This window comes from Carassius gibelio, chromosome B6, assembly GCF_023724105.1.
Source record: "Carassius gibelio isolate Cgi1373 ecotype wild population from Czech Republic chromosome B6, carGib1.2-hapl.c, whole genome shotgun sequence".
Taxonomy (NCBI): domain Eukaryota; kingdom Metazoa; phylum Chordata; class Actinopteri; order Cypriniformes; family Cyprinidae; genus Carassius; species Carassius gibelio.
Window position 1 is genome coordinate 11,142,745 of NC_068401.1, and position 17,627 is coordinate 11,160,371.

At 37.1% G+C, this 17,627-nt stretch overlaps 1 protein-coding gene across 3 annotated transcripts; it reads right to left on the bottom strand.

Annotated features, from left to right (window-relative positions):
* Positions 1-7,406: 7,406 nt before the first annotated feature.
* On the bottom strand, positions 7,407-17,429 carry LOC127960106 (serine/threonine-protein kinase Kist). Of its 3 annotated transcripts, none has more exons than XM_052559663.1 (8): positions 16,470-17,429; positions 15,563-15,855; positions 14,980-15,171; positions 14,706-14,800; positions 14,549-14,625; positions 14,361-14,459; positions 14,192-14,269; positions 7,407-11,945 (listed from the first exon to the last, which is right to left on the bottom strand). In XM_052559663.1, exons 1-8 carry the CDS (start codon positions 16,768-16,770, stop codon positions 11,875-11,877), a joined length of 1,206 nt encoding a protein of 401 aa, XP_052415623.1. In that variant the 5' UTR covers positions 16,771-17,429; the 3' UTR covers positions 7,407-11,874. The 3 variants fall into 3 exon arrangements, with proteins under 3 accessions (XP_052415623.1, XP_052415621.1, XP_052415622.1); XM_052559661.1 differs by having other exon boundaries at positions 14,181-14,269; positions 16,470-17,427; XM_052559662.1 differs by lacking the exon at positions 7,407-11,945 and adding an exon at positions 12,351-13,839 and having other exon boundaries at positions 14,181-14,269.
* Between the last annotated feature and the right edge of the window lie 198 nt (positions 17,430-17,627).

The window sequence follows — 17,627 nt, forward strand, 5'->3', positions numbered from 1 at the left end:
GACACTATTAGTTTTTAAATAATATAATATTAACTGTTAAAACAGGATCCAGGTACACGGGAAACATAAAAGTATTTTAGTACGTAAGCACTTGCACCAAAGATAAAACCGTTTCTAGTACTTCCTTCCTGATCTAACAGTTGGTGAATTAAGAGGATTTCCTTGTTATAGCAGTAGAGGCAGGATTTGAGTAATTTGGCATTTGTGCAGAAAAACGGCTCCCATCAACTTCCCCTAGAAGAAACAAATAAAGTAATTTGGCTTCTTGGGTATTATTATTATATATTTGCTCCAATGATTCATATCAACCTTTGGCAATAGTAAGTGCTGTATGCATTTGATTAAAAGGCCCTTCCATTATGAGTGTTTATCTGTTTCCATTATTAACATAAGTCTCTTTTATGCATCATAGGCATATAAAATAAGAACATTGTTACATGATTATACAATAGATCATTGAAATAAATAAAAACATTCTTTATACATATACGTTTTTATAACTAGAAACTCTAAAACACGTCCAATGTATTTTTGCTGTACCATTATTTATTTCCCTAGATGTCCAAGAGAGTCTTCAGCTTGCACGACTCTTTATTTAATAATAATACTCAGCTAGAAGTCCAGTTTGAACCTGGAGGGTTATATAGTGAAAAGTGGAAAAATAATCATGTCACCGGCAGGGTGCTAAAGAAAGATGACATGCTGCGTGTTCACAAATCTGCCTGCAGTTTACATTCCAGCTCCCGTTCATCTGTCTGCCAAGAGAAGACCCAGAATGCTGTTTGTGTAAAGAGACTCTGCAGGCACAACACTGAGAACAGAGTTGGGATTGTTATTGTGTTACTATGGTGACAGAAGGTCACGGCTGTGCCTTTGTACAGCCATGCTGAGCCGTAACCCATGCATTTTTGGCATGCAAAAATTACCACTTGCCTAAAAAGCAATGTGAAAATAACTGCAATGTTTATGACAAGAATCGTCCAGTGAAGAATAAGATTGAACAACCATGCACTCTTGTGATGGAGCACAAAAGAAGAAATATTGAATCGCACTAGTAATGTTTTTTTCCCTCCATATAATTGAATGGGGAATAAAGCTTTCAAGCTTTAAAAAGGACACACAATTATTATAAAGTGTTCCATGTGATTCATGCACTATATTACAAATAGTCTGAACTCATATAAACTTTATACGGAGAAACTTAAGAAATATGATAACTATAATATACATTTAAAATTATTTAACCAAATTGTCATTTACTCACCTGCATGTCATTCCAGACCCATGTGATTTTCTTTTAAGAGAAAAGATTGTCCTAGTGGCTCTTTTGCATGCAGTTACATTGAACAAACACTAAACCTTTCAATTTCAAACATCAAACAGGACTCAAAAGCACCACAAAGTATCATAAAAGTGGTCTATTGACATCTGCACTATATATCTGATATCTTCTAAAAGCCATACTGTATATAGCTTTGTGTGAGTCATTGAATTAAATTCAAAGCATTGAATCAATAATCCAATTGCAGTAGTAGAAACATCAGGGAATAATGACTTAAATTTGTTATGTTTCAAACAACAAAGATGGCTTTGAGAAATATGGACCACTTTACGACACTTGGAGAGTGCTTTTGCATCCTTTCTGGAGCTTAAATCTTCAGTAACTGTATATAAAAACCGATAGTGCCATTTCTGTGTTTATGCTCCACTGCAGAAAGAAAGTCCTTTGGGAATAAGATGAGGCTGACAGAATGACAGAGCATTGATCGGTGGCTACCATATCCCTTTAAACTACAGACGCACTGTTCAGACCACTTACTGGCTCTTCAGCAGAATGTCAAGCCTGGAAACTGACTGTCCGTTAGTCCGTTAGATAAATGTTCCTGAGATCTGGAGACAGCGACGCTGATAACAATCAGCCATCGACTGAAGGCGGTGTGCTAAACCGCATAAGACTCCAGGCCACGAGGATATGGTCATCTTCACCGCTGGCCTCCAGTCACACCAATCATTGATGTTTGGGTCTCACACAGATCCCCATCAGTGATATCCTGGCCTCCGGGGCTAGAAGAGAACACAATGAGACTGTATGAGTCAGTTTTTAACCCACTGGGTTATCATTTATCTGTCTTACCGATCGTCACAGTACAGCACACGTGTGAGTATGCTTGTTTCAGATAAGGAGCAATGTTTAGTAAAGAGCTTTTCCTCCAGTAGGTTCCTGATTTATCTCCAGGTTTATGGTCAGGCTATGTCTGAGTGACAGGGTGGGAGAGTTGAACGAAGAGAGAGAGGGTCTCTGTTCTATTTTTAACATGTTTGAAATCAGCAGCACAATGCTGGCATTAGTAAAGAATGGGCAAAGTAAAAACGTTCTTCTGGCTGTAGCAGACCTGTGCTCTGTGGTCCACACTGCTTACGATACCATCCACTGTAACTGAAGGCAATGTTTTACATTTTTGCTGTTCAGTCAAGTGTGGTAAGGCATGAAGCATTGCTATTTCATTCTGCTCTGGGTCCAGTTCTGAGTTTTAAGAGCAGATCTCTGAAGGACGGCCCTAACAAAAAAGCACCAAAACATACTATATAGGCCTATGTTTGTTTGTTCTGTAAAGGTTTTTAACAAAATGTATAATAACATTACACACATTTCTTTCTGCAGTTTCTCTATTCGTAGTTGTAATATAAAATACAAAACTATGCTAAATCAAGTGTTTAGTTAGTCAGAAGAAAATGCCAAACTCTGATTCAGAAGTTCAAAAGGACACAAAACCACCAGTATTATATTATTGTATATTAAGTATTTTAAGTAGATTAACATAAATCTATGTAAAACTAAGAGTTTACTTTCTAAAAAGATTATACTTTGTTTACATGTGTATATATAAGTAATGCTTGCACATGCAGATCTCACTATTCAGATGTTTAAACGCAAAGCACAGTACAATATAATGAAAGGGATCCATATGACTCTTTAATATATTTATACAAATATAAATATCTTGAAATATTACAAAAATTATACATTTTATAACATTAACATAATATAAAAAGTGGTGTATATGACTATGATGACAAATTTGTATATAAAGATATACTACAGTGTATAATAATATAATATAATATAAAAACAAATAGTTCACCTCTTCTCAAAAATGTTCCATATTTTGAAGTACCATGCATATGGCATAAGTGTTGCGATATGAATGTGCTGAAAATGATTCATAGGGTTAGGGGTTTACTGAAATCCCTAACTATAAGAACTATAGGAATATTGAGGGTTGCCTTAACAAAATCGGATAGTCCTTCTCTCAAAATAACACATAATCCATTTAACAAAAACACAGCCAAGTGCTGTACAGCTTTAATTCCTGAGTGGAAAAAAAGTAAGGGAAGCATGCTTTCTTGTGTGTTCCGGTGCAGAACTCAGGGAAACACACTAACTGTGCAATAAGCCACATGTGCTGTGTGGGTGCATGTGCATATCATCAGTACGGAGATAAGCTCTTGGGTACCCAGAAGGCAGTGATCCTGAACCATAACATCCCCTGGATTCCTCTGTCATTCTGCCATACATATGCTGAAACAAGATTGTGCATCCGTGCATGGGTATTCCGCAAATTCAAGCGGGAAAGGCTGGAATGCAGGTTAACATTCACTCTCACCACATATTTGTCACTTTGCCTGATTGTGAACAAGCCCTGTTATTCCAGAGAATCCTGCACTAATTAATACCCCCTCATTTATGGAAGCATATAGGTAGCATTATTCAATTTGGGATGTAATATGCAAAATGACAATGTAATATGTAAAATGACAATGCATTTCTGTATTTACATTTACATTTTCCAATACATTTATGCAACGTTAGGTGCAAAATGAAAACGAAAATAAAATTACATAATTTTCATTTGCCATTTCCTACACCAGTTTTAATATGTAAAATGAATATTAATTTTAACGCTTTATAAGTTGCAAAATTAAAATGAAAATGTATTACAGAAATGATTATATATCTCTAACATGTTCAAGCAAAAACTGTGGCAAAATGATCCTTTAAATGCTATTTTTCTTAAATGCATTAACACTCACAGTCAAGACCCTTACGATTGCATTTTCATTCAATGACCCGCAATGAATGTAGCAAAATCCAATGTGCACATTGAAAATGCATTCCGAGCCGATCACATGTCCGCCCCCTCGCGCCCTGTCAATCACCGCTTGAACAAGGCGGGACTTACAGAAGGTCAGAGACTCAAATCTCAAGAAGAGGATTCAAGTGAGAGAACATGGACAAGACAGTTGTTCCGTGTATGTTTTGATGATTTCGGTTTATGGCTTGAATATTTCATTTGCACTTGTGGGTGGAGCAGAAACGCTGCTTTCATCTGATTGGTCGAATCGCTCCGCCTTCAGCTCGGACTTTTTATTCTTTCAGGCAGAATAAGAATCAGTGCGAGTGAAGCACTGTAATGTCTGAAACTACACTCACTGTTAATTAGCATAATGTTTGAATCAGATGTAGCTGGGCACATAATTCGTGCTGCTGAGACCTGCAAATTATTTCTAGGTTGTAGTTTTGTATGAATATTGTCCCACTGATAAATACAGTGCAAGTTCTCTCTCTTTGGATAAAAGTGAAGTGGAAATAAAAATCAATAATAGACTGAACAGTTCCATGTCTGTAACATTTACCACTCTCATCTTTTAAGTCATAAGGCACTAGGTATGTGTGTGTGTGTGTGACATTAATAAATAATTGTAAAAATTAATATAGTTAAATTTCTAAATAAAAATAGTAAAATTAGCTCTATGCTGCTCAGTGCTCCTGTAGCCTACCCCAGAGCGCCCTCTCGCGGCTGTAGACGGTAATGTTTCTCTTGGTCCTGAATAAATGCAACTTATAGTCCAGTGCGACTTATATATGTTTTTTTCCTCGTCATGGCGTATTTTTGGACTGATGTAACTTATACCGAAAAATACAGTTAACATTATTATTATTATTATTTATTATGAGAGTAATTGACACAGACTAGAACTTAAATGTTTCACCCAATTCACCCAATTCATGTTGCTTGTATAACTGGCCAGACTTACCTTCCCAAAAAATCCTATTTAATTTTGTTTCATATATTTAACTATATTTATTTCCACTTCACTGTTATCCAAGGAGACAGAACTATTTGCACTGTATTTATCAGTGGGAAAATATTCACACAATAATTTAACGGGGTCTCTTTCAGGTCTCAGCAGCACAAATTATGTGCCCAGCTACATCTGATTAAAATATTATGCTAATTAACAGTGAGCGGTGGTTTCAGACATTACAGTGCTTCACTCGCACTGATTCTTATTCTTGTCTGAAAGAATAAAAAGTCCGAGCTGAAGGCGGAGCGATTCGACCAATCAGATGAAAGCAGCGTTTCTGCTCCACCCACAAGTGCGAATGAAATATTCAAGCCATAAACCGAAATCATCAAAACATACACGGAACAACTGTCTTGTCCATGTTCTCTCACTTGAATCCTCTTCTTGAGATTTGAGTCTCTGACCTTCTGTAAGTCCCGCCTTGTTCAAGCAGTGATTGACAGGGCGCGAGGGGGCGGACATGTGATCGGCTCGGAATGCATTTTCAATGTGCACTTTGAATTTTGCTACATTCATTGCGGGTCATTGAATGAAAATGCAATTCCAAGTGTCTTGACTGTGAGTGTTAATGCATTTAAGAAAAATAGCATTTAAATGATCATTTTGCCACAGTTTTTGCTTGAACGTGTTAGACATATCTAATCATTTCTGTAATACATTTTCATTTTAATTTTGCAACTTATAAAGCGTTAAAATTAATATTCATTTTACATATTAAAACTGGTGTATGAAATGGCAAATTAAACTTATGTAATTTAATTTTCATTTTCATTTTGCACCAAACGTTGCACAAATGTATTGGAAAATGTAAATGTAAATACAGAAATGCATTGTCATTTTACATATTGCATTGTCATTTTGCATATTACATCCCAAATTGAATAATGCTACCCATATGCTTCCATACTCATTAAAGCGGTTCCTCTTTTGTAATTCATTGAGTTGACAATGTTGGGAAACTACCCACCTCAATGAGAGCCCCGTACAAGGCCTCTTTTATTAGATTGCAGTAAATTGCTGAACCTTTAAACTGGCAGGGATGTGGAGCTATAGAGGACCGCAGGAAACTGAAGATACAGACGTGCCATGGGGGTCTTAGGAATGTAGCTGCCAGGAGGGGATAGCTATTTGCTGTCCCAAATCCTAAAAGATAAAGACAACAAAACCTGAAAGACTGAAATGTTTTTCCTACATGAATTTATGAATTCTTAGTACAAGACAGAACCTGTGGACATTTTTACAATTTTATTTATTTATTGTCGATTTTATTTAAAGAATTGAATGTATTTTTTACGACTTTAGAGCCCCCTACAGTTGAGCTCGTGTAATTGCATTTGTTGCTACCGTAAAGCAATCCGCCCTTTTCGCAGAATTTCGTTCGCTTTTAATGGGAGTGTGGGAAAGAAACAGAAGCCATTTAACTTAAGTCACCATCAGAATGATTTTGATTCTTATATTACAGGGTTAAAAATATCTTACATACAACCGCTTTAAACATGGTAAATAATATATCTGTGGTAGCCGATGACAAATAAATGAGCTAAAATATTTAATAAACATGCAAAGGGTGAGGAACCTGTAGAGCTTTTGGTTGAGTTCTTATTGGACAGATATTTACACTAATAAATTATTAGGTAACACTTTGCTAAAAGCCTTTATGTATAATGCATTTTAAAAGTATAGGCTAGTTTTAATATATTAATTATGCCTTATAATGCATTGTACAATCTCGTGAATAATTGTCACCACAGTTAATACATTATAACAACTATATATTCATTGTTACACAATGCATTTTACATTCGGATATAATTGTTTACGACAAGATAAAATGTATCATAACGCACATTGTGAATAATTCTAATGCATTATACCCTGTAATAACCCTTTAGGATGCATTATACACAAAGGCTTTAAGTGTTACCTGTTGTTCTTACATGCCTTTACAGCCGTGCATAAATTTAGTGGCAAATTTGCTTAACTTTCATTAATGATATCCGTTTCCACAATAACCTTGCTCATTTTTAAGGCAGTTGCAATACACTAGAACAGTCTGAAAGGCAGAGCTGCCATCTAGTGGTCTGTAGCCTGTGTGTATGTTGGTTCCTATAGTCACTTTCATTATAACATTATTTCTCATTTGAATTTAAATACAACTATTCTGTCATGAAGCAGCTCTGCTTCATATGATGAAATCCAATCAGAGAAAGAGAGAGAGGGGGGGGGGGGGGACATGAAATAAAGCCACAAGGTCGTGATACAGACATGAACATTTTATTGTGAAAAGCATGAATATTATTCACTCCATTCAGAGCTCTTAATGTCACAGTCGTTTTACAAATGGCATCTACCAGCATCTTTTTACTCTAATACGGAAAACACTCATCCTCACATTGAATATTAGATCATTTTATATATTTTGTAGCATGTTCAAATTCAAGTTTAGGGTTGTTTTCCCTGCCACATATAATGTGGACTTTAAGGCAGAGCTTCACAAAGAATGATCTTTCGCCCAATCACATCTCAGCCACAGGGATAATGAAACAGAAACTAGGAACGTTTAACAAGAACACAGGATAATCTGAATATGGAGCAACATAATGGTAATGCAAGCCACCAGCACCACACCTCCAATGTATAATTCAATTATTATTTATTGACCTTAACTATTAAATGTACTCCTTTTAATCTCCTGTTACCAAAGTCATAGTGAGGTTTAGACTTTAAACATCTACACTAACAGATTTGCAAAATACATATTTAAATATCAGCCTGTAAGACTTCTTTAATGCTTTGAATGGAATTCTCACTGCTGAAAATCCGTAGTTTCAGTAACAAAAAAATCATTGGCAAAGATGAAAACACACAAACATATTTTAAAGGGAAGAATCATAAATAGAACCTACATACAAAACATTTCATCAGAATTTTCATTATTATCCAAACTGCTTTGATCCTATAAACCCTGCACTTCAACCACTGTAATGCACTTATGTACCACAAATGTACTGTAAACACTATTTCTACAAACCTTTTGATCATATTACTATATGCATTGTGACGTCAGCATGTTACCATGACTTCACTGCAAACAACAGATCACGCATAAACTTGCTTCTGTTGCGTTTACTCAGCTTTCCAATTAACAAGTGATTTGAAGAAACATCTAAACATCTGATCCTTTAATGCATTGCCAGAAAAAAACGCTGATTCCTATTATACAAGACTTTCTTGATTGTTTTTCACCTTAGCAAAGCCACATATTTAGTCTGTGACCTATACCCTTATATTTTATTATCTGATTCTACACGATTCATGTCACCTTGTCACCTTACTTGCCTTAAACGTTCACACTTCCCCATTAAATGACTGTACTGTCAGGTGAGCTCTTGCCCTTTTCATTCAAAGGTCATATGCATGACAGAAGATGTATGTGATATGACTTTACTTTCTTGCAATATTGAAAGCAATATAGCAGCCAATAAATTTTTAAAGAGGGTTACAAAAGAAATTGTGATCATAAATAACATGGTAGAAGACAAGGACGTTCACGTACATTTTCTCTATTCCCTATTAGAACTTTAATATGTCTGTTCTATTAGTCACAAACTCAAAATCTTTCTCCCATCGTTCAAGCTGCCATTTAGTTCTCCGACCTTTCTCGAGTTATTAAGGCCCAAGGAGCTCTCATGTCTATCTGTGGTTACACCCTGCAATGTTTTCTCTTGGGAAGGTTCATTATTCACTACACAAACACAAAGGCCAGCCAAACTCCAGCACTGTGCTTTACTGTTCAAATGATCTCTGGCATCCAACTGGAACACATTTTCATGTTTCTGGACACATCTAAAGGCATTTAAATGCAATTCAAGATAAAGGTATATATATGGTTTCCCTGCAGTCTTGGGGATTTCTCCAGGGTTGCTGGTGGCAGGGAAAAAAAGGAAGGCTTTGAAACAATTTTGGCACTTTTCTCACGGTCTAGCATTTACTGACTGTGATATTATTACAGCATACAAAAAAATTAAGGCAGCATGAAATGATCCCTGACAGACACCCATCTCAGGTTCTATGCAGTAGTTAATTATGGAAAGAAATCTTCTTTTCAGAAGTGCTTTTTGAAAGTGTTAGAAGGGGCTTCAGGGCTCTATTTGCTTGAACAAAAAGTAATTGATCAGTTTTGAACATTTTTATATTAATAACAGGCTGGATTAAAGTAATGATGGCTCACAGGAACAATATGCACTTAAAATGACTATTGCTGTTGTCACATTTATGTCAAATCCACTAATATTTACTTCTATGAATTTGAATCTTTTCATCATCCATTTAAGAAGGCTTCACTTCAACATCACGCTAGACTGTCAAACTGGAATCTTCCCATTTGTTAAAACGACAGAAAATCCCTTTCTCTTTAATGTTCTGTTGCATGTAAGAAATTTCCCTCGATTAACACTAGACCTACACAGTATTTGCATAATAATAATAACAAAAAGAACAAAAAAACGGTTTCATCATAATACATTTTGTAATTAATATGAGAAGTTCTTGTTTATATAAATATATATATATTCTAAAATCCGATTATTTGTTCACTGCATGTTTTCTCTGGCTCAAACAGGAAGAGAAATAAAACAAGACAGCCTAGGATACTTCATTCATTCATTTGAACTCATACAGGTTCTCTCTTTGTACTAAGGACGTTTATCCAAACATCTCACACCACAATTAGTAGCGAAACCCAACGCCTAGTGCATTTAAAGACAGACAAGTGCAAATGTTTTAGCAACTGAATCTTTCTTTCCAAGAGTCACATTTACCAATGGCAGCAGTCCAGATTCATATGGGCAGGATACTAAAAGATCTCTTGCTCACCATTCCCAAAATGTCTTTCGAATGTCATCACCATTAACATGCAAGTGTGAAAAAGAGAGAGATATGAGTGTATAAAATCTAGATCAATCACAATTTCTTTAGTTAATAGCCCAGATCTGGAATGAATCACACTCTGAACAACATACATAACCAAAGTGCCCTTTTCCTACAATAACACTCCTAAACACTCCCAACAAAAAGAATGTGAATAAAAATAATAACTATTGGCCATAATGCCATCTAATCCACAAAAAAGTCGAAACCTTCTTTTAAAATCTAAATCTAGAAAACCAGCATTGCACACTTATCATATTGGAGCTCACTGCCCTGGAAGTCAATGTCATATTTCTAGACTGCAGGACAGAGAAAACTGACTTTATGGCATTTGTTGGACGATAGAAAGAAAAACAATCAACCTGGGTGACTGAAAAAACCATCAGGCAATATTCATGAAGTAACTTCTTACACTTACGAAGAAATGCTTGTGTCAGAAAGCTCTGTATCAATGATACCAGGAACACTATACCTATCACAACTGGAAAAGCTTTTAAATAATGTTACGATTTTAAAATCACTCATCATTATTGTACAGATAGCAAAATCCATTCAAACAGCAGATACAATTGACTTGAACTTGTCTTTAGAAGGCATTTTAGCTTTTCTAAAACACATTTGTGTTACTGTATCTTTGATAGTAATATGAGTTTTACAACAGCATTATTTATCAATGTGCTAATGAAGATACGGAGTAGATTATTTGCTCCTGAATCTTCACATACAGTATGTGTGCCATGAAGGTACGAGTTACGTTGCTTTGCACAACATACCACACATTTTAATACTCGAGTATTTCCCAAAGAAGTCCACTTGAAATGTTTTTGATGAGTTTTCAGACACAATTTATACTTCAACTAATATTATACTTTGGAATTCTAGTTCAAAATGTTATAACGTTCAATAAACATATCCAGAGAGGTTTTGGATGAGACAGATTGTGGCTTTTGTGTTGGACATGGAGTCTCATTCCAGTCAACCCTGAATAAAAAAAAAAAAACAGTCACTTAAGAATGATCTATAGCGCAAGGCTACCCGCTCTTTCGTATTTGTGCTCTCTCTGCAGATTTCCATCTTCAGTTTCAATGCGGTTAAACAGCTTTCACGGTCAAGTTGAACATAAATGTTAACCACGCCACAGTGCATGCAGGCCAGTGTATTTTGCCAGTAGTTTATAGATAATGTGCATAATTACTGGAAATACCTACATACCTTCACTAAAATTAACAACGAGAAAAAAAAAGACGGTAGAAAACAGACCACATAAAATACACATTTTTGGAATAGTAGACATTTAGAAAGCATGTAAACCTTGTCTCTGAAGTGATCTGTTGTTTAAAAGGCAGTGTAAACCAAAGCAGTGCAACAACCCCACTGCAAAAAAAACATACATACATATATATATATACAATAAGCAAAATGAAAAAGTATGGAAGCATACTTATTGAATGTCTGGCAACCAGCTATCCCACGGTAAAAATAATAGTCTTATTATGGTGTGATCATTTAGTAAAAAAGGGAAGTAGCAAGCAGGCACTAAAACTGTTCTCCTTGTTCCACCCAAGTTAAATTGCATGTGTGCCTATATTCACAACAATGTTGATCTTAGTGACACAAGTAGGTATTAAAGGTCGTACAACAGAATAATACACAGATCAAGGTTTTAAAAGCAGTCACATGATTGTGATTTACATGTTTTGTATGGAGGTGTGTGTGCAGCTTTACTGCACAGTTTGGTATAAGTAACCTCTCTTATAGGCACTCAGTGGATAAAACGTAGTGACCACGAACTTGCCATCAAACGTTCGGCCTGTCAGCAATCTCTGGGCTTCTTTGGAGTTTCCAGCATTTGCATACTCCACAAACACCTGCCAAGACAAGATATATAATAAATCTTCCAAACTGAATAAAGTATCTTGCACACTCCAATCTGAATCAGAATGGCAAAACAAACTGTATTTTGTGAGCTTCCAAACAGAAATAAATGTGAAGTTGATAAGTTGATGGTCATGGTATGATAGTATGTAAAACAGATAATTACAGATAATTTTCATTTGTAAATATGATACATGTATAATAAATTACAGTAATAAAATAATTGTAATATTTTTAATTTAATTATATTAACAATTATGTAATGTAGTTAAAACTGCAAATAATAAAATACAAAAACAAATAGATAAGTATTTCTATTGCATTGTTGTGTCCATACAGTGTAAACAGTGTTGTCTAATTAAAAGAATAAACTCTTATAAATGAATGAATGTGTCAAGTCAAGTCAAAGTCTGCTTTATTGTCAATTCATCCACATGTACAGCCCATACATACAGATAATTAAAACTGCCTTACTCTCAGACCCTTGGTGCTTACAAATAACAGTAGACCAACAGTAGAGCATAAAATACAGATACACACATATACATACATATATATATATATATATATATATATATACACACACACAACTATACAAATAGGGGCATGTAAAAAATAAACAAAGTTAAATAAAGCAGTACACGACAGATAGAGTGCAAACCAGTGAAGTAATCAAACAGATAAAGTGATTGTAGTGCAAAAGAGCTTATTCGGTCTGATTAAATTGACAGACAAGTTCTTTTTTTTTTGTAGTGAGTAGACCAATAATGCACAAACTGTCTGGTGCAGGTCACAGTTTGTTAGTGGGAGGGGGAAGTGGAAGGACCTGGGCATGTAGGAGCTGGGGTGGGGTTCAGAGTTCAATGGTGCCTGGGGCAAAAGAAGAGAAGGGGGGCAAGGTCTGAGGGAGTTCAGATTCCTGACAGCCTGATGAATGAAGCTGTCCTTCACTCTGGTGGCAGAAGACTGAAGAAGCTGTATGACAGGTGGGTGGGATCACCTGCAATGCAGAGGGCTTTGCGTTTGAGACTGGTTCCGTAAATGTCGCGGAAGGAGGGGAGAGAGACACCAACGATCTTCTCAGCTACTCTCACTATGCGTTGAAGTGTTTTGCGGCAGGACACGTTTCAGGTGCCATACCACACTGTGATGCAGCTAGTCAGGGTCCTCTCTATAGTGCCTCTGTAGAAGGTGCACATGATGGGGGCCAGGGCTCTGTCTCCTCTCACTTTGCGGAGGAAGTAGAGATGCTGCTGTGATTTCTTGCCCAGTGCTGCTGTGTTTTCAGTCTAGGAAAGGTCCTCTGTGATGTGCACATCCAGTTGTGTCATCCAAAAACTTAATGAAGAGGTTGGATTTGTGTGATGGTGTGCAGTCATGGGTCAGCAGAGTGAAAAGGAGGGGGCTCAGCACACATCCTTGTGGGGCCCCAGTGTTCAGTGTGATGGTACTGGATGTGTTGTTGCCGACTCGTACTGCCTGAGGTCTTCCAGTCAGACAGTCTAACAGCCAGTTGCACAGTTAAGTGTTGAGCCCCAGCTGGAACAGTTTGTGAATGAGCTGTTGAGGGATGATTGTGTTGAATGCTGAACTAAACTCTATGAAAAGCATTATGACTTATGAGTCTTTTTTGTCAAGATGTGTGAGTGCTGAGTGGAGCGCAGTGACGATGGTTTCATCGGTCGAGCAGTTGGACCGATATGCAAACTGGAAGGGGTCAAGGGAGAGGGGGAGGGCAGACTTGATATGGTGCATGACTAGCCTTTCAAAGCAGTTCATGAGAATAGGAGTAAGTGCAATAGGACGGTAGTCATTGAACTAGGATGGAGATGGCTTCTTCGGGGCTGGAATGATGGTGGTAGCTTTGAAGCATATGGGGACAACAGCCTGTAAGACATCAGTGAGTTCAACTGCACAGTCTCTCAGTACGAGCCCAGGAAGGTTGTCAGGACCCAGAGTTTTGCGTGCATTAATCCAAAATACGCATGTCAAAACGACTCACAAGTTATCGGTCTGAATCAATTTAATGAATCTTTCTCAGAGTCTGAACTGTTGTCGAATGTACATCAGACTCACTAACGGAACTGCAAGGTATCATTACTTTTCAATCGTGTCAGTCTTTCAAATAATGAACACTTTCTATATAATGAAATTATTAGGTGAAAATTCATGTTAAAATTTATTCTGAAATATGATATATATTGATACTGAAATTCCATTTTGCTCACCTGTCCCTTACCGGGATTCTCTTTTGGGATCAATAAGGATACAACTGTGCCATACTTCTGACATTCTTCTTTCATATCTTCTATTATATCTAAGAAAACCAAGAAATAAATGTCACTGTGGGATGGAAAGCATGGAGAAAATATATTTATTATAAAGAAAACACAAAGACAAAGACCCACCCTCATACTCATCCTCGTTATACAGGTGGCTGTCGTCTATTACATTTAGTAGTCTCAAGACAGGTGTAGGCAAAAGAACCAAATCTTCAATATGAGGTGCTAAAACCCAAAGCAGTTCCTCACTCACAAAGTGTTAACACCAAATACTGGGCAATGTAGCATTGTTTCAGATGTGGATTAATACAAACCAAAGGGAATGCTGAAGAAAGGGTTGATTAATGCTGCCTCAGCTGTGCTTCTCAGTTTAGGGTCATTGTGAAGCATACTGGGAATATAAAGAGACATATAACTTATTTTAATCATGTTTAAAGAACACACTGGTACACTGCTTAGGTTACTTGCTACCTTTTGATCAGATCCCTCAAATGAAAAACAGGGATAGCCGGGTAAACCACAGCATTGCTTGAAAAGATATGGTCTACTACTGCAGAACTGTTATCCTGGAGAGACACAACACAATGTTGTCTTAGCAAGCATAAGAGGTCGAAACAGCATGAACAAAAGTAGACTCTAGAGAAAACTGACACAAATTCAAGATTTACAGTTCACATAACATTAAAGATTTAAGGTCATATTCATGGTGGAGTACTGCTTCACAGCTGCTTGGGTATCACCTGACCTTCCATCCCTGAGACTTCACAGTTCCTTTCAGTTTGATTCCTGAGAACATCTCTAGAAGAATGATTCCCAGACTCCACAGGTCCACAGCAGTTGTGCAGCCAAAGCCGCTCTCCAGACCTGCCTGGGCCAGTGAGTTCTGCAACTCAGCTTCAGGTGCCCGGTATCCATCTGTCTGGATGTACTTCACATCCTGTAAGAGACAGACAAGAACCCTCAGGCTCACTGCCAACCTGTTTCTAAATACTGAGGCACATTAATACTACACTACCATTTAAAAGTTTGAGGTCAGCATATTGTAATGATTTATATATAACAGCCATATTAATGGTTTATAAGGATCATAGTTTATAATGAAAAGGCTGAAAATTCAGATTTGACTTCACAGGAATTAAATACATTTTAATATTACTGTTCAACTATTTTTGATCAAATAAATGAACACTTGGTGAACTTAGGAGACTTCTTTTTTTTTTTTATTATACAGAACCCAAATTTTTGAATGGTAGTGTATGTCTGTGTATGTCAATAAATTCAGACAGCTAATGATTGGGTGTCTGAGGCAAAACATATCAAGTCCTCACCTGGTGTCCCTCTTTAAAGCTAAGGCCGAAGTCAATGAGCTTAAAGCACTCGTCATCAGCACTCCAGAGAATGTTGCGGGGTTTGAGGTCAGCATGTACATAACCTTCCCTGTGCAGGAAGTTAAGGGCCTCCAAAACATCACGGGCACAGTGCTGAATCAACCACATGGAATGCCCCTGATTACTCACCCTGGCCAGCAATTCTGACACACTCACATCCAAAAGCTCCAACAACAGGCAATGAGTGGCCACACCAAATGGGTTGTGATTGGTGAACATTCCAAACAGTGTCACTAGAAAGAAAATGCCAACGTTTACGTTATAATACTGAAACAGCATTTGGATCTCCAGGACTCATGAGCACTATGGCAAACAAATGAAATAACACAAGTGGAACCGGGAAATTTGAAAATCTAGATTACAGCTCTGTGTCAAAGAATAGAGTAAAAACTGAAAACATGCACTACTAATTTCGGTCGCAGTGTAGAAAGGACCCAAATAATGTTAGTCCAGAATTTTTTGAAAGTTGTTTCTGTGTCATGCAGTAATTGACTACAATGAAATGAACATCAGTTTAAAAGAAATTTACTTTTGGGCATGATTTTAAAAAAGCAAAACAAAAAAGGGCAGAGTTATTTAAATCAGTGGTTCTCTACTTTTCTGACTCCATTTATCCCCATATCTAAGCTGATATGTACCTTTGATACTAATGTTGTAAATAAAATCAACTATATGATGTCAGTTTTATGTCGTACGTTTCTATTTTTATGGAATTTAATTGAGATTATGCTAATATAAATAAATAATTTTAAGACATAATGGGCCCCTCAAGAAAGTCTGCAGTGGTTCTTGGCCACCTGGTTTAATTCTGTATTTGTCAGCTTGTCTTGATCCCTGTGTGGTTTACCGATATTTTTATGCCCCTGAATCTTCTCCAGCACAGAGCTTTCCTTGAGGTACCCGTAATCTCCGCACTGTGCGTCCAGCTGGAACTCCTTGACTGCAGAGCTCGCCTGGCCGGAGTTCACCCGGTACACCGAGGCCGAGACGCCCTGGCCCAAACGAGCCTGCACGTTCCAGATCTTTCCGTAAATCTCAAAAACCAGCGGACACGTCTTCTGATCCACGGTGTCTGCTGTCACCGCCATCGACGGTGTGCTGACATTTATACTGGACATGTTTGCACTGGAGCCAGAACTACAAGCCATGAGTAATATCAGTAATAATCGGAGCTAAATACTATCAGGTTTATAATAAGTAGTGTTCGTTCCATTAGTTGCCCTTTGCAGAAACGTTTTTTTTTCTTTCTTTTTTTTTTTTTTTTGCTAAACTTATCTTTGCATAGTGATTTTCTAAATGCCAAACTTTACAGCTAACTACCAACTGCTGACAAACATGGATTCAAATGCCATATTTCAAAGCAAAAGCTCAAGTTGGTGAGAAGTACGGCACCATAGTTGCATCTTAAAGATCCGAAAAGCCGAGATGGGGCCTCAAAGATACAGTGGATCCATAAAACCCAATTTTGGACCGACTTGACAAATTCCTATCACTGTTTTGGTGGCCATGGTACCGGAAATGACGACATAGTTAGTCAAAGTCGTGTTATTTTTTTGTTTTTTTACCGTAAAGCAAATTAAGTATGTAGATGGAATGTATAATATGCTTATCCCATGTTTAGTTTTGTTTTAAATACTCTATTAAATTAAGTAAATATTACTTAATTAATTATTACTTTTCGTTTCATTTGGCTCTCAAGGAGCCCCTTAAAATAAAAACCCCAACAAGAAAAACGTAGGTTAATTCATCCCAGGTTCTGTTGGAAAAGGCTGAATGAATAAAAACTGAAGAAGAAAAAAATAGTATTTTGCCGTTGCCTTTTTCCTTCTTGTTCAGCAAGTCCCGCGCTCGGCCTGATCTCTGTTTCACAATTGGCTACGACTATATGAATGACAGCTCGACTGTCTATTCACGGACTGCAGGGAGCCAGTTTGGACCCGCCCATTGTCCGATGGAGGTGGAGCTTGCTGGAAAATGGGTGTGGAAAGAAGCGCGTTTCCGTGTG

Excerpts from the sequence above, each read along its gene's own strand:
- LOC127960106 (XM_052559661.1), bottom strand. The coding sequence starts at position 16,770 with ATGGCTTGTAGTTCTGGCTCCAGTGCAAACATGTCCAGTATAAATGTC. Across the intron at positions 14,626-14,705 it reads TTGAGGGATCTGATCAAAAG|TATGCTTCACAATGACCCTA; the intron begins GTAGCAAGTAAC and ends TTATATTCCCAG. Across the intron at positions 14,460-14,548 it reads TTTCTTCAGCATTCCCTTTG|CACCTCATATTGAAGATTTG; the intron begins GTTTGTATTAAT and ends TTTGGGTTTTAG.